The following is a 23,908-nucleotide window of genomic DNA, read 5'->3' as shown; positions in this document are numbered from 1 at the left end:
CTAATCCTGGAAACTATTTCCAAACACAAGACAGACAAGACTGTGATCAGGAGTAGTCAGAATGGATTTATGAAGGGGAAATTGTTCTTAACAAACCTGATAGCCTTCTGCAACGAGATAACTGGCTTGGTAGACAGTGGGACAGCAAGGGGTATCGTTTACCTTGACTTCACAGATGAGTGGATGGAGTATGGGTTAAATAAGCCAACAGTGCAGTGGATTGAAAACCAGCTGAACATCCAGGCCCAGAGCGTTGTGATCAGCAGCACAAAGTCTAGTTGGAGGCACATCACTGGTGGTGTACCCCAGGGGTAAATACTGGGGCCAGTACTGTTTAACATCTTCATTAATGATCTGGACGATGGGACAGCGTGTACCCTCAGCAAGCACACAGATGATACAAAACTGGGAGGAGTGATGGTAGACCAGATGGGTGTGCTGCCATTCACAGAGACCCGGACAGGCTGGAGAATTAAGCAGAGAGGAATCTCTTGGTTCAGCAAGGGGAAATGTGAAGTCCTGCAGTGGGGCAGGAATAACCCCACGTACCGGTACATGCTCAGGGCTAACCTTCTGGAAACCAGCTCTGCAGATCAGGACCTTGTGGTCCTGGAGGACAGCAAGCTGACCATGAGCCAGCAACGCACCCTGACAACAAAGGCAGACGACAGCATCTTAGGCTGTGTTGGGAAGAGCATTGCTGGCAGATTGAGGGAGGTGATCCTTCTTCTCTCTTCAGCACTGGTGATGCAACATCTGGAGTGCTGTGTCTAGGTCTAAGCTGCACAGTACAAGAAGGATATTGACTTACTGGAGCGAGTCCTGCACAGGGCCACGAAGACGATTGAGGGACTGGAGCATTTGTCCATATGAGGAAGAGGGTGAGAGAGCTGAAACTGTTTGGCCTGGAGAGGAGAAGGGTCAGGGGGATCATTTCAATATGTATAAATACCTGATGGGAGAGAATGAAGAGGAGGGAGCCAGTCTCTTCTCTGTAGTGCTCACTGACCGGACAAGAGGCGATGGGCACAAATTGAAATACATTAAGTTCCATCTAACACAAGAATACCCTTTTTTTTTACTGTGAGGGTAGTCAAACCCTGGAACAGGTTGCCCAGAGAGGTTGTGGAGTCTTCCTCCCTAGAGATACTCAAAACTGAACCGCACACGGTCCTGGGTGACCTGTTCTAGCTGACCCTGCTTGAGCAGGGGGGTTGAGCTATATTCTCAAGAGGTCTTTTGCAACCTAGACAATTTTGTGATTTAGGCCTTGAGGCATGTGGGCTAAGTAGTGTTTTCACTCCAGCTTCTGCTTTCAGGGGATGAGCTTTTCTGTTTATTAAGTCTTCCAAGGTCATTTGCGCAGCTTCACTTTGGCAGGTTGTGAAACAACGGTAATCACAGAGATGTGAAGTCTGAAATTCAGGAAAGTTAAACTTGAAATACTTGAACTTGTGGACCCTAATTGCAGTTTAATTGAATATGCATTTATACTGGTTCAATCCAAATTTCTGTTAAGCAGAGCTGCTCAAAACATAAAATAATTTTGATAGATGTTTCTGAGGACTTTGTTTTCCAGTGTATGTCTGTCTTCTGGGAGTAAAAGATTCCCCCAGAGTAGCTTAATCCATAGCATTTCAGTGAATGTCTTTTCTTGTTTTTCTGATTGCATGTAATTCTTGCACTGTGATGTGAGGCTACTGCAGTTTATTAGTGCCCTGCCATTTCGGTTGTGAAAGAGCTGAGCAAGAATGACAGCCCTGCTGCCCCTTCATCTTTTTGATACAAATACTGTATTGCAGTCAGATGAAGCAACCCAAGCAGGGGTTTGCCCGGTCCGTAGGACCTTCATTCTTCTGGTCTAGAACTTAGGACTTGTGTGCAGATTTCCAATCTCCCCACACACTTTGTTTGGAGCGTTTGGAGTATCATGAACTGTTCCAGACGAAGTGCTAATAAGCTCCTAAGTCCCTGCTTAAGAGCCTGCATGCAGCCAGGATTGGCAAGTACTTATCTTCTTGTGTCTACAGTCTTGCATTTCCTGCTCTGTCTACGCCCACTTTCTGCTTCCATGTAATGGACATGGTCAAACATGTCACTTAAAACTCTGAATGCTTTTTTACTTAAACATAAAAATATCGTCCACCTCTTCACAAGAAATCTGACGCAGCATGATCATTTTCTTTCCCATCATTCGTTTGTATGCCTTCATATTTACATGAGCTGACAATGTGCCCTTGCCACAAAGAAGGCTAGTGATATCCTGGGCTGCATTAGGCAAAATATTGCCAGCTGGTGGAGGGAGGGGATCCTTCCCCCCTGCTCAGCACTGGTGAGGCCACCCCAGGAGTGCTGGTCCAGTGCTGGGCTCCCCAGCACAAGAGGGACATGGACAGACTGGAGAGAGTCCAGCGAGGGGCCACCGAGATGCTGGAGGGACTGGAGCACCTCTGCTGTGAGGAGAGGCTGGGGGAGCTGGGACTGCTCAGCCCGGAGCAGAGCGGGCTCAGGGGGTTGAATCCGTGTCTGTAAATACCTGCAGGGAGGGTGCCAGGAGGACAGAGCCAGGCTCTTCCAGTGGTGCCCAGTGCCAGGGCCAGAGGCAACAGGCACAAACTGGGCCATGGGAGGATCCCCCTGGACAGTGGGACACACTGCTCAGTGTGAGGGTGACACAGGCACAGGCTGCCCAGGGAGGTGGTGGGGTCTCTGTCCTTGGAGCTATTCAGAAGCTGTCTGGACATGGTTCTGGGCAACCGGCTCTGGGTGCCCCTGCTTGAACAGGGGGGTTGGACAAGGTGACCTCCAGAGGTCCCTTCCAACCTGAACCATCCCATGATTTTATGGTTTGATATTAATTTCTGTGGAGAAGGATACCTCTCTCAAAGTACATGAATTTTTGTATGATAACAGCTCTCTGTTGCAAGTATCACTGCTTCTGCTTCAGCAGTATTTTCTCTGAAGTAAAACGTGGGCAATGTTTTAAGCAGAGGTAGTTACACAGAAGCAATGTCAATGGATGTGGCGAGAATGAACAGAGATAAGCCGCTGGGGGGCTGTTATCTGGCACTGGTAACTGTATGTAGTGAACTTTTCATATACTGAACCTCTTTGCCCCTTCATATCAATTAGATATTCAACTGTTAAAAATAATAAAATCTTCTTGCTTCTGGTGACTCAGTATTGCCAATAACTTTGCAAACACTGTTTACAATCCCTGATATAGATCTGCAGGGCTGTAGGATGCTTGTATTCTGTGATCAACTTAAATCTGCCACTGCTTTTCCTGTTTGACTCAGTGTTTAATGGCTGTATGCTTCTTTTTGTTTCCAATAGCTTCCTAGTTGCTTATTTTCTAGGTTTTGCACTCCCTAATAAAAATGCAGTTGTCAGTGTGCAAATGAAGTGAACTGTAAAATGTCTTGGTTTTGTGCAGTCTTATACCCTTTTGCAGTAGTGAAAATATCTTGAGCATATGAGTGCAGGGGATAATAATACGGCCTCATACCTATCCTGGCCCTGTGGCCATCCCTTTATAGTTGGGATGGTCTTGCATTCAGTTGATTACTTTTGGTCCCTGTGGTGCTGGTACGGTGCAGCATAGGTAAGGTGGTTAATTGTCCCCTGTCGCTGGATTGCATAGCAGCCCTGGGACTAATCTTGAAGGCTAGTTGTTGATCTTTCTCGCTGTCATCTTGTTTTCCTCTGCTTTCTAAGCCTGCTGAAATCTGGAGTACAGTGTAGTTGAGCACTTTACTAGAAGAGTAGAGTAGTACATACTCTTGCTTCGGAGAATGCTTAGGCATTTGCAAGAGACTGAGTGGTTCAATGGCTACTTCAGGAGGAAGGGAAGGACTATTGGGCAGACTATCTTTCCTACTTGCAGGGATGAAGTCTTGAATGCAGAACAAAGGTAGGTGTGAGTTGGACACAGAACATGAGGAAAATGTCTTCTGCAGCATGTAGTGTTTAAAAGGGCAAGTTGCTGTGTGATTGGGCATCTCTGCTAAAACCTGCCACTGGTGACAGTTGGGAAGTAATACCACCAAGTGCATTCTTGGCTGACACTCCTAATGACTGACGGGCGCTCTGACGAGCTGTCTGTTTACCCTGGTGAGCTCTTTGCTCTAGCATGTCCTTGAGGGTTTGAGAAGTCTAGCAAGCTCTGCATGTTCCTGTAGTAATGCTGATTATTTCTCTTTACGCTTTTATTGTCAGATTGAGTTCAGCTTCCCAAAGGCAAGTTGCTTGCCCTACCTTCTACTGTACTTCACATCTCTTCCTATCATATACCCTGCATGGACACTCTATTTGGCTGAATCCTTTTCTAAAATTCATCTTTGCTTTGCTAATTCCCTACCAGACTGATCAGTCATGTGGTGCTATGTCTTGTAGTCTGCCCCTTGCTGTCGTCTTCTCTGTGGCTGGGAAAGGCATGTTTGTTGTTAATGTTGGTGATCTGGCTTTCCTTTTTGACCTTCATTGTTTGTCTTGCTTAACATAACTGTCCTTAGCCTTTATGCATCTGATCATTCACAGAATTAAGTCATCACTAGATATAGTAGTGGATGGCAGGTAGCAACCATGTGCGAATCAGTCAGAAGAGGTTGTGTCAGAGGTACCTTAAAGTGCGTATTCTTATCTTGTACAGTTAAGAGTTTGTTTTAAAATGTACGCTCAGGTGAAGCTCCTCTGAAGCCTCTATGTGTGCTAAGTGGCTTGCACACCAAGGTGATGGACCTACAATAGTGACTAGATGTCCTAGTTTCGGCTGGGATAGGGTTAAATTTCTTCCTAGTGCTGTGTTTTGGATTTAGTATGAGAAGAATGTTGATAACACACTGATGTTTTCAGTTGTTGCTAAGTGCCCTCCTAGTCCAAGGACAGCTCCCGTGCCTACTGACTGAGCTAGGTACACAAGACGGGAGGGAACATAACCAGGACAGCCAGCCCAGCTGGCCAATGGGGTATTCCATACCATGTGACGTCATGCTCAGTATATGAATGGTAGGCGTGATCCAGGAAGTACCGATCGCTACTTGGCTATCGGTCAGCGCAGGTGGTGAGGAATTGCATTGTGCATCACTCATTTTGTATATTCTATCATTATTTATTATTATTATTTTCCCTTTTCTGTTCTATTAAACTGTCTTTATCTCAACCCACGAGTTTTTCTCACTCTTACCCTTCCGATTCTCTCCCTGTCCCATTGGGGGGGGCGGGGGGAGTGAGTGAGTGGCTGCGTGGTATTTGGCTGCCTGCCAGATTAAACCACGACACTAGACCAGACCAAAACCAAAGCTGCTTGTCCCAGCTTCCAAAATACTGTCACAAGGTGTAACGGTACTTTTGTCTGCCTTGTTTAACATGCTTGCATTGAGTTTTTCAGAGCTGACTTCAACAGTAGGTTGTTGCTTTCACAGTGATGAATGGAACAGATGTGTGTCAGGCAAGGCCATCTCTGCTTAGCTCTAAGGCATACAGTGAAGAATCTGGTAGTCTTATGCCATTGCTCTACTGTTGCATTGCTTCAGCTTTGCAATAACAGAGCAAGGTTATGCATGTGATTTCCAGCCAAGTTGAATGTGAGCTGTGATATAAACTGCTAGAACAGGAAAAAGGCTTGCCAAGTGTGGCTAATCAAACGCAGCTGCAGAGCCAGTCTCTGCAACAGTGACGGAAAAACACATTGAAGAATTCCAGTTGGACTTTGCAAGTTCAGAGGCACAAGGACCAGAATATCAGAGGGGACAGGTCCCTGGATGACCTACAACAGCAAATTCAAAAATGCTTTTCTGTGTGTCTGAGTTGGAAGTTCCCACAAACAGAGCAAGCCTAGCTCTTCCCAGAAATGCTGGTGCCGCTGCAGAATGTCCACAGGACCTGGACACAGAGAAGCTTATTATCAAGTCCTTAATGAGGCGCAGACAGCCATTATAGATGGAGGTTGGGCTAGGATTCCATTGTACTTGCCTTTCTGGTATGGGAGTGCCTATGTTACATTACTGGCGAAGTTTTCTGTTGATAATGCCTTTTTGTGATTGATTACTGCCTCTTCCTGGTGCTTAAACAGGGCCCAGGAGCAAAGGACAGAATGGCTGGATAGTGGACTGGCCCTTGCCATCCAACACGCGGTAGTAACAGTATTTAAAGACACATTGGAAAATGAAGCTCATCAAAACATCGCGTGGAAGATGACTTTATACTTGGCTGATTCTGCTCCACGCTTGGCAGGATGGTGTTGTGCTGGCTAGTACTGTGCCAGAGTTCCTGCCTGACGACATTGGTCCTACACTTGATGGCACGTGCTGAATTTCTGCACTGCCGTCGCTGTTGACACAGTGCCTCTCTCTCCGGGCAGGCCTTGATGCCTCTGCCCTTCTCCAGGGTCTAGCCCTGGCTGGACAGCGGTGCGGCCCTGGCAGCAGCTCACCTACACGCAGGATCTTGGTGGTGATTGCCGGACCTCTGACTATATAGAACTGCTAGTGAAGATGGGTTTTGGGTTCCTGTTTACTCTTACAATCCATTGTACTGATAAGAAAGGCAGAATGAATAGAAGACTTACTTTATAAGTCTTATTTTATATCCCCAGATTGTCTAGTTAGTTCCCGGTAATCAGAGGCTGTCATGCATACAATAGAAGTTAGGTTTAGCAGGGTTCACAAAAACACCTGTTTGATAGTTCATGTATACTGCATACTGCACAAAGACATCCGGTATTCCATTAAAAAAAAAAAAAATCAGACTTCATAGCAGAAGGATTTCTGAGATCTTAAATACCCTATTCTGCAAAAACTGGGACAAAGTAATAGTTCTTGTAGACAGGGAACAAACATGTTTGGGATCAGCGAGATCCTATGATTGTGTTACAGCCTAGGCCTCAGGGGAATGCCAAAATCTTAATGGTATTGGTCATTCTGAGGAAAAAATTGTTCTTGATCAAAAACTTCACAATATTCAGGTGGCTGTGCATCTGCAGCAATATTGTGTTTCTGGATGTGATCAGCCTCTGGCTCTTCATAGAGCTGTAGTTGTCCTTATCTCCATCCCTCACGCCCACCAGTGATATACTATAGATTTAGGAGAAATTATTTTTAGTTCCTGCAAGTCTCCAGCAGAAGTTCTGAAAGCCATGAGTGGCAGTGTGTAGTTTTGTTTTGTTTTGTTTGTTTTTCAAGAAGGCAAATCCGCATTTGACAGTATTAAATTGTTTGGTTTTACAGTGGTGAATTGTTCTTTTGAGTAGAAAAGAATAAATTACTTAGAGGGGGGATGGGCCAATACTGTTAAACCTCATCTTGATTCCTTGGCCAAAACATCTACAGAATGGAAACAGGAAAGAGCAGTAATGATGAGGAAATCCAGCTGCTGGAGAAGACCTGACATAGACCCTCCTCTCTTAGTAGCCACCTATAGACCAGACATACACAGCGGGCTACTTAAGGCAGATACCGCCCATAGACAAAAGTAAGTTAACAGGACTTCTCCGTTGTGAATGTCTGGGAACCTCTTTAGAGGGCCCGGTGTGAGAACCTGTTGTGCTGGACGAACCTGGGGTGATTTGCCCTGTATGTGGAGTCAGGCACTGGCTGGAGGCATGGTGACAAGTAGAAGCTGAAAAAGGGCTGCCCCACCGGAGAGGTTGGAGTCCCTCAGGCACTGATGTCAGTAATGTGAGGCTGTTAATAGAAATGTGGGGAACGTGTGATGTTGAGGTAGGTCAGGATATCCTCCAGAAGCACAGGAAGACATTAGAGAATTGGACAAATTCCAGTTGTAACTCACTCAGTAGTGCAAAATACAAGCTGCACAAAAGGCCAGAGCTCATCATTTGGGAACTGAGGAGGATCTGGTGTCTACTAGCTGTTCAAGGGAGGAATTTGACCCACTTGCCTAGTGTGCGATGTTAAGATCCATTGGGGCAGAGTCCCCAGTAGGGAGAATTGGTGAGATTGTGCATGGCCCTGGCCAGAGCTCATCTAAAGCAGTCGGTGCCACGCAGAGCAGGTCTTAAGAGGAAGACAAAGAATTTAGCTTACTTTGCTTAGTGCTGTGAAGCTGAGAGGACCTGCTGGTGTCTGTAAAGAGGTAAGCACTAGGAATGAAGTAATCTTAACTGGACTCCCAAAATAAGAGCTAGCACAAGAACAAAAAGCAGTAAAGTAGTCATGAGCGGTTGGTTGGGAAAACAGACGCTGGCCATTGCAGCAAGCTCCATTTCCAATGCTTGAACAAGATAATATGATTTGGTATGTGGCACACAGCAAGGTTGAGCTGAGTTATCAAGGAAGATCCTTCTTGTCTGACTAGAGCCGAAAAAACATCTCTCCTCTGAGGCTGGGAACTAGTTCAGTCTCATTCAGCTGGGAATCCTCTTTGATGTGTCCTGCCCTGATCCAGGAACGTCTGGAAAAATACAAGCGGTTTGGCTTGTGCAGTACATTGTAGCAGTACAGACCAGGACCAATTGCGATTGTCCATGAGGTTGACAAAGTGGGAGATGGGTCTGAGACTGTGGGACCGGGCATGTTCAAGGGTGGAAGTAGAGCTTCAGATGGGATGGTGACTTTGTGTTCTCTGCCTACCTCAGTGTTTCTCCCTGGTGGAGCCAGCTCCTTAGGTTTGGAGAGTTGTTTGCAGTCTTTTCAGAGGTGGCTGTCCCAAAGGCTTATCTTTTATGGGGGGGTCCATGCTCATGTTCTCGTTGTTCTTGTGGCTGGGAGTTATTCCCTCCCCGAGTGGTTTGTGGTTGTTGCTGTGGAGGTGCTGGCTGCTGGGAGGCCTCTGCTGTCAGGATGGTTCTCTCTCCTCATTCAGCAGCTTTGCTTGACTTTTGTCTTGAGGCACTTTGGCATCAGTGCCCTGCTGATATGTGGAAGAGTTGCCTTGTAGGTCTATCCCTCTCCTAGAGCCCTGAGGTGGTGACTAATTGCAGTGATCTTGGCATCTCTGGCTGTTCCTAGGGCTTCTGTTATAGTTAAGTTTCTTGTGACAAATGCTATAGATCTGATTTAAGTTAGCTGCTTTCAAGACTCACACTTCAATGAGGAGTCCTTCCCAGCTTGTCTTCCCATTTGGCAGAAGCTGTGGTCTCCAGGTTTGCTCTTGGAGAGTAATGCTAAGCTGCCTTAGTGGGTTTGCAGCCCAAGGAAACAATGGAGAAATATATCAGGGCAGGTGACCCGAGATGAGGGACTGATGAAGGGCCAACTTCCAATTTAACTCCACTGTGCTGCCCCTTTGGGCACCAGAGGGCCCTGGAGTTGCATGGGTTCCCTAGGATCTAGTTGGGGATGGGCTATGGTTTCCTGTATCCTAAACATTCATGACTTTCTCCTAGTGGCACCGGACACGATTAACAACCACGTGAAGACCTGTCGTGAGGAGCAGAAGAACCTGCACTTCTTTGCCCCGGAATATGGAGGTATGGTATGGCTACAGCTGCAAGCCTGGTTTTGTTGGCCTTACTAATGCTTCCAAGCTCTTCTGCATCTTGTTTTCAGCTACAGGCTCATGACAGATGTCACATTAACAGTTTTGAGTTACTTGCCTGCTTAAATGCTCCAACTCCTCTGACTTCTGATAGAGGAGGGAGAGAAGGCTGCAGGATTATCAAAGCCTGATACAGAGGTGGTCCTGCTGGTACTGCTGAATGCAGGGATGGCCTGATAACAGAGCGTTATTTCTGTGTTACAGAAGTTGCCAACGTCACCACCGCTGTGGACATTTACTCCTTCGGGATGTGTGCACTGGAGGTGAGTGTGGAACGCTTTGGCTATGGGACAGAGAGAGAATGAATTTGAGGGAAGGAGATGGCTCTGTGGAGATGCTGTGGTTATGGGTGGGTTAGCTTGGTAACAAGTGCATTTTGTTCTGTGAGCCAAAATACACTTTACCTTGGAGGGATCCTACTGAGGCCCTCCCCAAATGCCTTTCTAAGAAGTAAATGGCTCAGTAATGTGTAGTTCTTTCTGAAATTCCTAATGTGTAATTCATTACTCTGCAGGTCTTGGCCAGTTCTGAACTCTGACCCACTGGCTGGTGGGAACAGTCACTACTACAAACTGTACTTAATGTACATGGAGAACAAAACTCCCCTTCTGGGGAGTACCTGTTCTTCCTGTGCTATCTGGAGGAGAGGACAGATGTAGTCCATAACTCTTCTGGGACAGCCTGTCCCCACCTGATACAGGTGCCGGTTGCAGTCAGGTGCGCGTCTGACGTACCTGATCTTAGCAGCTTAGTGGTTCCTCTGTCCTTGCAATCAGTAGGCCTAAGTCTAGGAAATTGGAGTTGTTGGTAGGAGTATTTTCTGGGAAGAATTATCAGAAAGAGCAAACACAAAGAATTCTGAACCTATGCTGCACATCCTGTAAGTGAAGCAGGAAGAGAACTGTGGAAACACAACTTTTAGGAAGCAAAACTTGAGTTGAGTCTTAAGACGTTCTCTGGAATCTTTTGCCAGCCATTCCTAGCTGGGAATTTGTGTATGTGTTGGCTGGAGCCAGTTCTGAATGGCGTTGTGTGCTTGCTTTTCTGCCTGCAATACAGAGCTATTCATACAGCCGAGAGGGATACTGTCAGATTCTGGCAGTGATCCAGTTACTGCTTCATTAGAGGATGGGAATTATCAAGCAGAAGTACAGGCCAATGGATCATGAGATTCAAAATGGAGATACGTACTGTCTAAGGTGATGCTGGCACCCTGGCAGGTCTCCCTGGCAATCTGTTAGGGTGCTAGAAAGAAGCTATCCTAATGAGGCAGTCATTCTCTCTCTGCCTCCACAAACTGTGACCTTAAATAGCACCAAACAACTTGGCTGTTATGATCTCATGCTTGGCAGTGGTCTTCCTGAGCTCTGTTCAATGTAGTCAGTAATTCTCAGTGAAGTCTAATGCGCTGCTTTGTGTTTGCAGATGGCGGTACTGGAAATACAGGGTAATGGAGAGTCGTCTTATGTGCCCCAGGAGGCCATTAACAGTGCCATCCAGCTGCTGGAGGACCCCTTGCAGAGGGTGAGTGAGGAGGGATCAGCACCCCTGCAGACGTGTTGGCATTGCACATGGTCTCATGCAATTTTTGTCTTGCAGGAGTTCATTCAGAAGTGTCTAGAACAGGACCCTGGCAAGCGTCCTACTGCCCGGGAGCTCCTTTTTCATCAGGCGTTGTTTGAGGTGCCATCATTAAAGCTACTTGCTGCTCACTGTATCGTTGGACATCAGCGTGAGTATGGAGTCCCAGGGTGCCACATCTCGTGTTTGGCAAAGCTTCACTAAGTTATCAGTTCAGCTGCCATCCTGGAAACCAAGATCTTCGTGCGGCTCTTAACAGGCAGGGACCAGGGCCTTGCGAAACAGAGCTGTGGTCACTGCAGAGCCTGGAGCAGTATGATGCCCTGCCTGCTCTGAGTCGCACAGGCGATTAACAGCCTAAAGCTTCTCTTAGGTTGGAAAGGAATTGCAGTTGTTCAGGTCTAACTTTTTTTTTCCCCCCATAGATATGATTCCTGAAAACGCTTTAGAAGAAATGACCAAAAACCTTGACATGAGTGCAGTGTTGGCAGAGATTAATCATGCGGACAGGGAAGGAGTCAAGATGATGTGAGTACCCGTGGTGTACTTGGAGGGGGCTGCTCAGCTGCATGTGGAACAGGTGCCAGGGCACTGGGGTGAGCACAGAAGGATCTGCTTGGGACTCTTCCCTTCAAGCTAATGTTGGTGTTTCACCACGAACTGGGAAACAAAAGGGAGCTGATGGTGCTGCTGGTGAAGGAGCATTCACTCTCCCTCTGGGCACAAAAAATTCTGTGGAGGGTAACTCCTGGGTGGAAGAAGACCTTGCACCCGTGTTCTGTGAACAGATTCATACAGCTGAGATGTGAATTGTTCCCCAGATAGAGGGGGAGATGCTGTAGTTGGAACAGTCCTTAGCAAAACCTGCTTGAACAGTTTGGGGACGTGACTTGGACCAATCACAGGCTTGTTGAATGGAGTCCAACATGTTGGAGAAATGGTTCCTTGGTGTTTTCTTAACGGAGCAGCTCATTCTACAATGTGCAGAGGGAAAGGCTGTTTTGGGCAGCTATCAGTAACACACAGCAGCCACTTAAGCTATAGAGGTGGCTCCCTAAGTAAGTGACCATAATACGTATGGAGCAAGTAGAATGCCAAAAAGTGATGTTAAATTTTGGATAATGAAACCTCAGCTAGTTGAGAGGTTAGCTGAAGAGGCTAAGATGTGGATACTGTTTTTCCAGAGAAGGCCAGGGTGCTTCCAGGGTAGCCCAGCATTCTGGGATGCTCAGGCTACTGAACAGAAGTAATCAAGAGGACAAGGAAAAAAAAACACTGTTCATTTGAGAAGCTCTTTGAGCCATATAGACCTTTCTAAAAACTGACATTCTGATCTTCAGAGCGCTAATAAATAATAGTATTGAATTCCCTTTGGAATGTTTTTTGTTAATTAAAGGTTCAAAATGGAGGACAGAGAGTGAATAACCAAAGCTGTGCAAGAGAGATTCTTTACATATATTGGACTTCAGTCTGCAGAGGATTGGCTATCTGGCATATGCCAGCCTGGGACTTGCCTTTTGGTAGTGCAGTACCTCGGAGGTGCTGGAAAAAGAAAAAGAAAGCACAGTAATGACTCAAAATGTCAGAGAGCATCATTTCCAGATGATTCATCAGAATGCCACACAAACTGAGCAAACTGAGCTGCTAGAAAAAATTGTAAATTTTTGCTGAAAACTATTACTGTACTAGAGGATGGGAAAGTAACAGAGGTTGTGTGTGTTGAAAAGGGCTGGAGAGTGCTCTGGGGAACTGAGGCAGATGTGTAGCCTACACCAAATCTGATGGAACAGCAAAACACTTGGGAGGGGAGCATGGCAGCTTTGCAGTCTCTGGCTAATCTCTGAAATTCTTCAGAGCAGTCTTAAGACAGTGATATGGAGGAGACTGGCAGTTCAAAGTTTTCATTGCACCCAGTCTAAAAGAAACTGTGGTCGAGTGGACACTAAAAAGCTGAATTGACTAAGGTGATGAGGAAGGTGTTTTACTGGGGAATTAGTAAAGTAGGAGAACTTGTGCCTCCTACCAGAACCAGAAAGAAATGAGGTACTTGCTGTGGACTATTCTGGTGTTGCTAACTCCCTGTGCTGTGCAAAAGACAATAATAGCTTGCTTTAGAGAAGAAAAGAACTGCTTCTCTGTCTGAGAAGGCTGTGAAGAAACACCACAGGAAAAGACCATTTCCAGCTTGTTGAAAATGCGCTGCTGTGCAGCTGTAGACGAGAGCAAATATGATATCAGGGTGCCAAATAAGGAGAGGAGGTTACGGTAGTTGAGTGAAATGTCTAAAGACGTTACCTGTACAATGGACGTGTACAAAGTGGCAACCTTTGTGAACAATCCTGGAGCAGATCAGAGAGCTGACTTCACCAAGGGGCTGGAAATCATTGTCACATGGAGGAACTGTATGTTCTTGAGGGTGAGAAAGAGGAAGAGCAGTAGACATATGACAAGTTATGGCACAAAGGGGAGGGGTTGTCAGCGCTTGCTACCCTCCATCAGCCACCAGCAAGGAAGATGTTCAATGGAATTAGAGGCTGGGGAATTAAAAATGAATTGGTAGGAAGACCTCGTCTGGGATGCTACACTAAGAAGCCACCAAGCTGAACGAGCAATCTGGGAAAGAGAGAACAAAAGTATCCCAAACTCCAGTGAGAAATATTTGGGCGGGGCATTAAATCCTGAGGTGTAGTTTCTAGTTTCTGGTCTGGAGTGATACGGCTGGTCGTACTGTGCCATCAGCTGCTGCAGAGGTTCTTGCCTTTGCAGTGCTGAGTGCCCTTGCTCTTCTGGAGATGGGATGCAGGCTTCGTGGGTCTGGTGTAACAGATGTCTTTGAAAAACCTTGCTAGGAACATGGTGTTATTGGGCTAGCTTCCAAATAATTGTTTGCATTGGACAACTCTCTACAGGGAGGTGATACCTGTTCTGCCATAATTAAAATGTTGCCTCATTCTTAGCTTCTATGAATAGTTGCTTCCTGTACAGGAAGATTGGAGTCTGTCTCGCCTTTGGCTGGCTGCCTGTGTCCGTACTCATCCTGCCTACTGACAGAGCCGTAGTCTAGGACATGGGGATTTGAAATTGGATCCGAAAAGACTTGAGTGGATGGTTCTGCTAGATGACTTCTCACCTCAGTACTTCTTTTTTTTTTTTTTTTTTTTTCCTTCCCCCTGCCCCCCCCCACCCCAGCTTCTCACAATCTCCGGCATTGGAGCTGGACAAGTTCCTGGAGGATGTAAGGTAAGAGGGTTTTTTTAAAGGGCAACTTTAACTGTGTGTAAGACTGGAAAAATTTAGAAGAGGCATAACCTCAGACCCTGCTCCTTTCTTGTAGGAATGGTATCTACCCACTCACGGCTTTTGGGATGCCGCGACCCCAGCAGCCCCAGCAAGTAGTGGTGAAGTCTCCCATTGCTCCACCATCAGTGAAAACCCCGACTCCAGAGCCTGCTGAGGTGGAGACCCGCAAGGTGAGAGATGGGAGCTCCGTTCCTCCTCTCCCCAGGCAGTTGTGCTGTGCAGCAGCAGTCAGTCACAGGGTGTCTCTGCTCCTGTTTCAGGTGGTGCTGATGCAGTGCAACATTGAGTCAGTAGAGGAGGGAGTGAAGCACCATGTATGTTCCCGTCTTCTGGCTGAGCATGCGGTGTGGGGGTGTACCAGGGCAGCTGTGCAGAGCACGTGGCTCCAGCACGCTGACGTGCTGCCGGTGCCTGGTGTGGCCCTCTGTCGCCACAGCTGCCGACTTTGGGGCCCAAAGCCAGATCCAGGCCCGTGCCTGTGGCTGACCTAGCACGTAGCAGATGTTTTCAGCCCACTCCCAGATTCAGGCTTCCTCGGCAGGATGGTGCTGCTGGCTGTGGTTTGAAATGGAACTGGATGTGGTGGTTCTGTTAGACTCCTGTGGGCCTCTGGAGGGGGGTGGTTGCTATCCTGATGGGGATTTCTGGGGATGCTCCTGGCTGTGGCCACCATGCAGTCCCTCATGAGAACCTCTCTACCCTGCAGTTAACACTGCTGCTGAAACTGGAAGACAAGTTGAATCGACACTTGAGCTGTGACCTGCAGCCCAGTAAGTACCTTTCTTCCCATGCTGTGGTGCACTGGGGCCAGCAGTTCACTCAGACCTGGGACTTACACCCATCCTTGTGTTGCAGATGACAACATCCAGGAGCTGGCAGCTGAACTGGTCCAGCTTGGATTCATCAGTGAGGTAAGCAGGCCTGGGGCTCAGGTAGGGATATAGGTCTGCATTCCATTCTCAAACTTAAATGGTTTATGCCAGACCAGTCTTTTTCTAGCTGGGGAGGTAGGAGAAATAAGACGTGTCCCTGCCCATGTGCGCTGGCAGGCTTCAGCCAAGCTCTTAGCTTTGCACGGACTGGGCCTACCCCTCACTGTAGCTTGTTCTTCCCAGGCTGACCAGAGCAGACTTACCTGTTTACTTGAAGAGGCATTCAGCAAGTTCTACTACACCCGGAACGGAGCCCTGACGGCAGTGACTGTGTCATCTTAGCACCCCTCGGCTCCCAGGCGGCCAGTGCGGCTTTGTTGCCTGTGACCCCTCTGTGTCTGTCCATCACTGTAGGGCATCAGCAAGACCCCAGCTGCAGTGCTTGGAAGCTCATCCTGCATGTGCCGTGGCTGGGCTCAGCGACAATCCTCCCTGCCCGCCTATTAAAGGGGACTTTGCGCATCAGTATTATTTCCAGCCCTGTTTTTGTTGGGATTTTGCCAGGTGGTGCCGGGGAGCCGGGTCCTGGCTTGGGGTGTTCTGTAGCCCCATTCATGTGCATGGAGTTTGTTCTGTTTGAATTGTACAAAGTGTCTTTTGCACAGCACAGAAATGGTTTTTCTTTTTGCTTTTCTTTGTTTTTCTCCTTTTTTTTTTTTTTTTCCCTTTTTTAATTTAAAGGTAAGCAGGGGGGAGCCCCTAAGCCCTGCCCCCTCACTGCACCCCACTCTGCAACTGCCTCTGGCAACCGTCACTACCCTCCTTCCCGGGCAGAGGGAGCCGGGGTGGCCGGGCTCCCGCAGCACCTGCCTGGCGCTTTGCCTGCCTCTTCTGCTCCCCTTTGGCTGCACTTTGTTTACTCGTTTTGCACAGCCGCTCAGCCCCGCACTTCGGCGTGCTCTGTAGGTGCAGGGCTGCGGTGAGTGCTGACACTGGGCTGTGTCCCCTGCAGCCTGCTAGAGCCCAGCGTGGCCCGACCCACCCTGCTGCCTGCTGCCCCAGGTCCCTGTGCACCGCGGGCCGCTGCCGGCAGCCGGGGCCCGGCGCCGCTGGCCGGGGGCTGCTTGGGGCGGCCGGGGCTGCAGCGGCCCCGCCTGCCGCGGGTCCCGTTGGCAGCGCTGGGACCTGCCCCCGCGGCCCCCCCTTCCCGTCTGGGGTGCTTGGCGGGGCTGAGCCCGCGGCTCCGCACGCCTCTGCGGGGCTGGGCGCAGCGCCGCTCCTGCATCTCATTTCTATCATTTCCTATTTTTAATAAACTGTTTTGTAAATACGCGAGTGCTGCCTCTTTCCGGGGCGGGGCGGGGGGGCCGGGGCGGGCCGGGCCGGGCCTGCCCTGCCCCGGGGCGGTGCCGGCTGCGGGCAACTCTTCGTGCGGCAGCGGCCATGGCCGGCGGCCGCGGGGGCCGGTGGGGGCCGGGGGCGCTGGCGGAGCCGCGGCGGCTGATGCGCGCCGGGCTGGGGCTCATCGTGCTGGGCCACGGCAGCCTGGTGCTGGGCGCCATCGTGCACGGCTCGGTCCTGCGGCACGTGGCGGGCGCCAGCCGCGCCATCACCCCCGAGTACGCCGTGGCCAACGTGGTGTCCGTGGGCTCCGGGCTGCTGGTGAGAGCGGCGCGGCCGGGCCGGGCGCCGGGGGCTGGGCCGCGGGAGGGGGTAGCCGGCCCTGCCCGAGCCGCGTGTTGAGCGCGGATCTCTTCCCCAGAGCATCGCCGTGGGCATCGTCGCCATCCTGGTGTCGCACAACCTGCCCCGGGCAGCCCTGGTGAGTGCGGGGCAGCGGGGTCAGCAGCCGAGCGGGCCGGGGTCTCGGCGCGGCCCAGCCCCTGCCGGCAGCCGCTCCCCTGGACTTTGTCCCCGGTGGCTCCTTCCGCCTCGGCGACTCGCGGCGTTGTGGGTGTCGCCTGCTGCCGCGGCTCAGCTCCGCCGACAGCACCGGGAGGGTGGGTGGGCAGCAGCGTGGGCACTGGGTACCGTCCTGCAGCAGAAACGCTTCAGCTGGTGGGTGAAGCTGCAGCCGAGTTCTGGGGCTCACGCAGGGTGCGCCTGCATGAGGCTGGTGGGGGCCTTGATTCAGCAGAGGTGGGCCTGTGCTGGGGCTCCCCGGGCACAGGAGCCCGTGGGAGGGGACCGTCCAGTGGCTCTGGGCTCACGGGAGGGGCAAAAGATGCAAAAAGTGCAAAAGCCTCATCCGAGTGCAGGGCTGAGCCATGCTAGAAGGGGCAGGAGATTGCATGTGCTTGCTTGGTGCAAACGTCTGTGGGGTTCCCAGCACCGCCATTACCCTGCAGAGTGGGCATGTGGCGACGCGGTGTGTCTGGCCCCATGCAGTGGCAGTGCTTAGCCCTGGCATTTCCCCCAGCTCTGGCCAGCCCCACTCTCATTGTGTTCTCGTTGCTGCCTGCAGCATTGGATGCTACTGAGTGTGTCCCTGTTGAACTGCCTCCTGGCCACAGCATGCAGTGTGGGCCTGGCACTGGCCATTGCCCTCACCATTCACAGCCGGGGCATGCACCTTGTCATGGGCTGCAACAGCTCTGCACTCCCTGCTGATGCCCGTGCAGCCATAGTGACCAACGACTGTCCTTTCAACACCACACGCATCTATGTGAGTCTGCAGGGCCACCACACCCCCCACACCCCCTCCCACTCTTCCTGTTTTTGTCTCTGCTTCCTCTCTTCTTTCTTGCTTCCCCTCTCTTTTGCCCACCCTCTCTCTGCCTTTCTTTCTCTCGCTCTCCCTCCCTTCTCTCCCCCTCCCCCCCTTCTCTCCCCCCATCGCCTTCACAGCCTCTCTGCTCAGCCGCATGCAGGTAGGCTGGGTGCAGTGGACCACGCTCCCTGAGCAACTTCCGACCCTCTGCTCTGCAGGACACAGCCCTGGCGCTCTGGTTCCCCTCCATGGTGCTGGCGGCTGCAGAAGCTGTGCTGTCTGGCAGGTGCTGTTTGGTGGCCCTGATCTTCCGGGGCATTGGGCCCTGTGCACGCAGCTACAGCAAAGAGCAGGTATGCCCCATCAATCCAGACGGATTTCCCTGCCTCTGCCCCAGCATTGCTGCCTTTTTGCTGCATTTTGAAGGTGCTGAGTTCTGCCGGGTCCTTGTTCCCATACAAGCAGGCTGTGCAGCAATGGGAGGGGGGAATGTCAAGTTTGAATCTCTTCTAGCCAGCCTTGGTGACAGACTGGCACCCCTTCATCTTGGATAGGTGCAGAGGGGCCCTCCTCTTCATCCCTCTGATAGCCAAGCCTGTTCTGTCCTGGCTGTCCTGAGCAAACACTGCCCTCCCAACCTGGCCCAGCCCTTCCCACATCCCTGTGACCCTCCACCTCTTTTTTTTTTTTTCTCTTTAGCTGGCCGGGCCAAGTACAGTGAAGGAGGGGCCCCCACGTGAGATGCAGCAACTCCTGGCAGGGCTGGCTGAGTCTTGTGCCTAGCTGGAGAGGTGAGTGCAGTGCATGGGCTATGCTTGAGGGACGGGAGGGGGCAGGCTCCACAGTCAAGAGCGCCCCTGCCCACACCAGCCCCCTGAAACGTCTCTTTCCGAGTACATGCTACAAATACTGGCCAGAGGTGTCAGCGTATGCCTTGCCCTGCAGCACAGTCCTGCACTCATGCATGCTCCTTCGTTCCCAGGTGGTGCTGCAGGAGTGCTGCGATCCAGCGAGGTGAAGTTGTACCTGCACTGTGCTCCTGCCCCAGGTGTAGGGGAGGGTAGGGTGGGCTGCAGGGGGGAGGGGTGTACCTTTCCCCCAGCCCCACCACACCACCTGGGACAAACCTTGCAGGTTCCAGACACAAGCTGCCCAGGGTCACCAGGCAGCCTGTGCCCAGCAGGTGCCATGGGCCCCGGACACTCATCCCTTCTCTCCCCAAGCTGCAAGGCCCTTCCTGGCACATTAAAGGCTCCAGTGGTCTTTTACGTGCAGTGGTGGGCGCAGACAGAGGTGCTGGGGCCTGGCCTGGGTCCTGGTGGTCCTGCTGCAGAGCAGGCAGGGTCAGCTTGCTGTGCCTGTGCTCGGGCAGGCCAAGGAGTGGAAGGTGACGAACCCCTTTGTTGTAAGCCTCTGTTGTTTCCCTCAGTAAATAAACTTCATTTTCACACTGAGTGGATGCCTGCTGGGAGCTGGGCCCACTGGTGGAAGGGCAGTGCAGCTGGTGTGTAAGCCCATCTCCATAATTGCCCCCCCACCGGGCACAGGGATGCAGACAGACACATGGTCCCAGTGTGACAGTCACCCAGCAGGGCAGAGGGCGCATGTTTAGCATAGCTAGCTTGAGGCCGAGAGACACGTGTACAAATCTTGATACAAATCTTGTATCCCTTGACAAATAGCAGCACAGCAGGGTTGAGAGACGTTTATTGGGGTGGAAGTGGAGGGTGCTGAAGAACAGGACTGAAAGTGGCCACAGTCCAGCTCACTGGAAAGAGAAGCTGGTGCTCGGGAGTCCCCCACACCACTGACTGAGGAATTTGAGGACATCTTGGCACGCAGGGCTGTGGGATGTCTGCAGAATGAAAGAGGCCTTAGCACTGTCAAGGGGCAGTGCCCTCACCCTCTGCCTAAGGGCACGCAGTGGAGCTGACAGAGCTGCACAGGCAGGGTCTGCCCCAGCTCTGTAAGTGAGGTTAATCCCCACGCAGCAGCACACAAGGAGTGTGTGTGGCACTAAAACCACCCTGGTTCAGTGTATCTCCATCCACCGGGACAATGTTTTATTGCCAGCATGAGGGGTTGAACACCGCGCAGCCTGTCTCCCTGCCCCACGGGGTGCCTGGCTCACCTTGACAGCCATCAGGAACTTGTTCCATGTGTCCTTGTTGGCTTCTCGGCCTGGCCGCTTGAACTCTATCTTGTTCCTTAGCACAGGGTACCCTGGTACACAGTGACACCTTCAGAAACAAGCTGAGACCCACAGCAGACCCCTACCTTGTGCACCCCTTCCCCTTCCCCCTCCGCCGTGGCCAGCTGGCTAGGGCTGCTTCCATGGGGCAATGCAGGGGAACAATGCGGTCTCTGGCTTTTAGAGACCAGAATGAGGAAGGGGGTGCCCACAGTGGTGGGATCAAAGGAAGATGAAAGCTGAGCTGCCCTCTGGCAAGGACACCCAAGTGAGTATGTTGAATGATAGCACCTCGCTCCCGACCTTTGGAGCCAGAGTCCTGTTGCTGGTGGCCCACCCTTGCTCCCCCCTTCTCTGACCCACTCTTTAAGTCCTGCACCACAATCCCTCAATGTCTGAAGTGTGCAAGTGGGGGGACAGTACTTGCCAGAATAAACAGCTTTTGTAGAGTGGGGGCAAAGCAGGGACAGGTGCTGCATGTGCACGTGTGTCAGTGCTGGCCAGCCTGGGCAGTCTCCTAGGCAGTGCTGTGTGAGACTGAGCAGTCACAGAATCATAGAAACAGAGAATGGTTGAGGTTGGGACTTCTGGGGTCTATATGGTCCAACTCCCTGCTCAAGCAGGGCCACCCACAGCTGGTTGCCCAGGACCATCTCCAAGTATGGAGATGCCACAATTTCTGTGCAACCTGTTCCAGTGCTCAGTCACCCTCACAGTAAAAAATGGGTCCTTCCATGTCCTCCAGCAGAACGGGTCCCCACAGCCACACAGTCTCCCTACTCCTTACAGCACAGCCTGAACTCCCTCCCAGACCCCCCCCCCCCTCCACCCTGCAACATGTTCCCACTCCCTGCATGGCACCATGTACTCCCTGGCATATGTGTGAGGTGGCCTGGAGCTTACCTGTAAGCACACAGGGCAAGGAGCGCACCCCTGTATTTGCTGCCACCAGTGAGGCTTCATAGGTGTCACGCTCGTCCTGTGGCAGCACCTGCTCCAGCCGCTGGTCCATGGACATGGTGAGCACCCAGTCCCTGACCTCCTCCCGCTTCTCCTCCTGCAGGGCAGAGGTCAGTGCACCTCCTGATATTGCATGCTGTGCCACTGCCCAGCTGCTGCTCCGCAGCACTAGGCAGCACACTGGGGAGAGCAGGACACGAGTGTGCGCATGCAGGATGCGCACACGCGTGTGTGCATGTTTTGGGGGTGTGAGTGTATGCATGTGTGCACAAGCACACGTGTATATTGGGGGGAGCATGAGAAAGAGTGCATGTGTATGTGTGTACTGGGCTGGATGTGTTTGGGGGGAGCACAGGGCAGGGGGCAGTGCTGAGTACATTTCCATCTCCTGCAGTGCCCACTGTCCCACCCTTGTTCGGGGAGGGCCCTAAAGCAGCATCACTGCTCATGGGAGCTGAAGGCGGCAGATGACACTCACAGGCACGTGCTGTTGGGCTGGAAGTGGCACTTCGAAGGGAATGTCTGTGCTCTGGAAATCAGAGTGGTCCAGAGAATCCAGGTTCCCTTCTTCAATAGCCTGAGAAAGGAGAAGTGGTGGAGCACTAGGCAATACCATCCTTGGCGCTGACAGTACAATCTATGTTGTGAGGATGGCATTACTGATGCCCCGTCAGTGCTGTGGTGACTGGGCCCTCCTGGGAGGTGGCATTTATGGCCACCCTCTGCAGTGTCAGAGGACGTGTGCCCCTGAAACACTGTACCTCTCAAACTTGTCAGGTGGCCTCAAAGAAGGGAAAGATGAAATGGGGAGCTTTTTTTCCCCTAGCAGCTGCTGACAGCACTTGGAAGACTGGTACATAAGGTCTGTCAGGTTCCTAGGGTTTGGTGTTTTGTGGTGACCAACCTGCTAGTCAAGGAATGAGTTGACTGGCATAGGGGGATTCCTGAGTCTTGTATCACAGTGGCTAAAGCATTGGGCCATGCCCTCCACCCCTCAGGTAATCTTCCTTCACTTGGAACAACTCAGATGAGATCATCCTGAAAGCTGTAATGGCACTTGCAGCCATGAAGACTACAGGCTTAAACTGTTAGGCCGTCTTGCTCTTTGCTGCAACATGCATGCATGGTGGCATTGGCATACACATGGTGACACAGTCAGGGCTGCTCAGGTGCCCTGCATGGCAATTCCATAGCTAGTGTTAGGGTACTCAGTGCTGTGCATGCACACATCCACCGCACAGCGTTCAGGGTTCTCTATCAGCACCAGCTCAAACGTGCTGCCACGTTGGAACCTCAGGAGTACCCTGGCCAGGCTGAGGGTCTGTTTTGGCCCTACAGCACATTGTCATTTTAAGTATGATAGCCCTCCGTCCAGCAGACTATACGCACATCTGAGAGGTCCAGGAAGCGATTCAGGAAGATGAATGCCATGCTCTCCCAGCTGACTGCCTAGTACAGAGAGAAACCCCAAGTGAGACCAGGCAGCTTATCTTCATAGCCACAACTCTCCTGCCTGAGCGATGGCTTAGAAAGGACGTTATTCAGTTTGTGCCACAACATCCCATTTGCAGCACGGGTAATGGAGAAGGAGAGCGCACATCCCGGCTCACCATCCCTGAGTACTGCTTCACAGGCAACCACTGGGACAACCAGCCCAGTAGCCACAGGCTGTCCCACAAGCCGGAGTTGGGCATTATTGCACAGCCAGCATCAGACAGTGAGAACATGCTGCTATGCTTGCCATGTCTCATTGCGTCTGGGCAGGCGGTCAGAGCCTGTAGTCTCAGGAATAAGGTAACACAGGTGACCCAGAGCAAGGCAGACCAGTTAGGAGCCCTGAATCTATACTTACAGAGCCATGCAGCATAATGTGGCCTCTGGCCCACCCCCTGGGTCTGCAGCTCATGTCCCCTTGCTAGCTCAGGTCTGCCCTCCCACTACCTACTGCCTTTCCATGACAAAATGCAGAGGCTGGCAACGTGTTTGAGGTAAAACCTCCAATGCCAGTGTCTGGCTACTGGTCTACCAGTGCAGCTAGGGGAGGACAGGGGAAGATAAAAGTTGAAAATCCCTAAGCCCAGGGTCCTCCACCTCCTTAGCTGCTCTGGTGGCAGATAGCTCTTACCTTGGCAGCTATGCCAGCTTCATAGAAAGCCTTGTCTGCAGGGAGGAGCTCAGTATGGCGCAGCAGGGAAATGGACAGCTGGGCAGCCACAGTGTCCTGCAGACACAGGGGACAGTAAAGCCACCCCAATCAGCACAGAAAAATTGGGTCAGAAGGGATCTCATGAGATCATACTGCCCCAGACTCATGGCAGGGACTCTGCACCCACGTATTCCCGACATGTTTGTCTAACAAACAAAGGTTAAAAACTTCCATCCTGACCCTAAGTACTCTCACTATGTGAACACACAGGAGGACTGTCAACTGAAGATGAAGTTCTGCTTTACAAACCTTGTTATTTTTTACTAGAAGCCACACCCAAACTCCTCCCGTTTGAGTCACAGAATAGTTCAGGTTGGAAGGGATCTCTGGTGACCGCTTAGTCCACCCCCCCGCCCTGTTCAAAGCAGAGTCAGCTACAGCAGGTTGTTCAGGAACATGTCTGGTCAGGTTTTGAGTATCTCAAGCGATGGAGACTCTCCAACCTCTCCAAGAAACCTGTTCCGGTGTTCAGCCACAGTCACAGTAAGCTGCTGCTTGTATTCAATCACGTAAGAATTTTGGGAGCGGGGGTGAGGAATTCAAGGGAGATTTCATTTTTCTGCTTGCCAGATAGGTTCTCATCACACTAGAAC

The 23,908-nt window shown here is 51.1% G+C and overlaps 3 protein-coding genes across 8 annotated transcripts in view; 2 read left to right on the top strand and 1 right to left on the bottom strand.

Moving 5' to 3' along the window:
- NRBP1 (nuclear receptor binding protein 1) overlaps window positions 1-16,578 on the top strand; it is a 44,230-nt gene extending 27,652 nt beyond the window's left edge. Inside the window, exons 8-18 of the mRNA XM_075144662.1 lie at window positions 9,344-9,427; window positions 9,700-9,758; window positions 10,921-11,019; window positions 11,095-11,227; window positions 11,502-11,604; window positions 14,266-14,316; window positions 14,411-14,546; window positions 14,637-14,690; window positions 15,083-15,146; window positions 15,232-15,287; window positions 15,492-16,578. Coding sequence (XP_075000763.1) covers window positions 9,344-9,427; window positions 9,700-9,758; window positions 10,921-11,019; window positions 11,095-11,227; window positions 11,502-11,604; window positions 14,266-14,316; window positions 14,411-14,546; window positions 14,637-14,690; window positions 15,083-15,146; window positions 15,232-15,287; window positions 15,492-15,590 — 938 coding nt within the window. The 3' untranslated portion in view covers window positions 15,591-16,578. The remainder of the gene's footprint in view (window positions 1-9,343; window positions 9,428-9,699; window positions 9,759-10,920; window positions 11,020-11,094; window positions 11,228-11,501; window positions 11,605-14,265; window positions 14,317-14,410; window positions 14,547-14,636; window positions 14,691-15,082; window positions 15,147-15,231; window positions 15,288-15,491) is intronic.
- KRTCAP3 (keratinocyte associated protein 3) lies at window positions 16,555-19,412 on the top strand. The gene is made up of 6 exons (XM_075144663.1): window positions 16,555-16,910; window positions 17,011-17,070; window positions 17,713-17,913; window positions 18,177-18,311; window positions 18,658-18,749; window positions 18,941-19,412. The coding sequence occupies exons 1-5, from the start codon at window positions 16,692-16,694 to the stop codon at window positions 18,739-18,741; spliced, it is 699 nt and encodes a 232-aa protein (XP_075000764.1). The 5' UTR covers window positions 16,555-16,691; the 3' UTR covers window positions 18,742-18,749; window positions 18,941-19,412.
- A 235-nt stretch (window positions 19,413-19,647) lies between these two features.
- The window catches only part of IFT172 (intraflagellar transport 172), a 39,513-nt gene continuing 35,252 nt past the window's right edge, over window positions 19,648-23,908 (bottom strand). For 5 of the 6 annotated variants that reach the window (XR_012672832.1, XM_075144657.1, XM_075144658.1 and 2 more), the window contains 6 exons: window positions 23,235-23,330; window positions 22,499-22,558; window positions 21,588-21,686; window positions 21,053-21,206; window positions 20,090-20,181; window positions 19,648-19,813 (listed from right to left, as the gene is read on the bottom strand). Coding sequence is in view for 5 of the 6 variants with exons in the window: in XM_075144657.1 (XP_075000758.1) it covers window positions 19,724-19,813; window positions 20,090-20,181; window positions 21,053-21,206; window positions 21,588-21,686; window positions 22,499-22,558; window positions 23,235-23,330 (591 nt within the window). In the remaining variant the exon portion in view is untranslated. The remainder of the gene's footprint in view (window positions 19,814-20,089; window positions 20,182-21,052; window positions 21,207-21,587; window positions 21,687-22,498; window positions 22,559-23,234; window positions 23,331-23,908) is intronic. The other variant, XM_075144660.1, reaches the window with a different exon arrangement.

This window comes from Calonectris borealis, chromosome 3 (genome assembly GCF_964195595.1).
Source record: "Calonectris borealis chromosome 3, bCalBor7.hap1.2, whole genome shotgun sequence".
Taxonomy (NCBI): Eukaryota; Metazoa; Chordata; class Aves; order Procellariiformes; family Procellariidae; genus Calonectris; species Calonectris borealis.
Note: the sequence above shows the minus strand (reverse complement) of the source record. Positions and strands in the feature narration are given on the sequence as shown.

What these genes read in the sequence shown, in the direction of transcription:
- KRTCAP3 (XM_075144663.1), top strand. Translation starts at nt 16,692, where the DNA reads ATGGCCGGCGGCCGCGGGGGCCGGTGGGGGCCGGGGGCGCTGGCGGAG. An exon ending in CCGTGGGCTCCGGGCTGCTG is followed by an intron (nt 16,911 to 17,010) that starts GTGAGAGCGGCG and finishes TCTCTTCCCCAG; the next exon opens with AGCATCGCCGTGGGCATCGT. An exon ending in GCAGCTACAGCAAAGAGCAG is followed by an intron (nt 18,312 to 18,657) that starts GTATGCCCCATC and finishes TTTTCTCTTTAG; the next exon opens with CTGGCCGGGCCAAGTACAGT.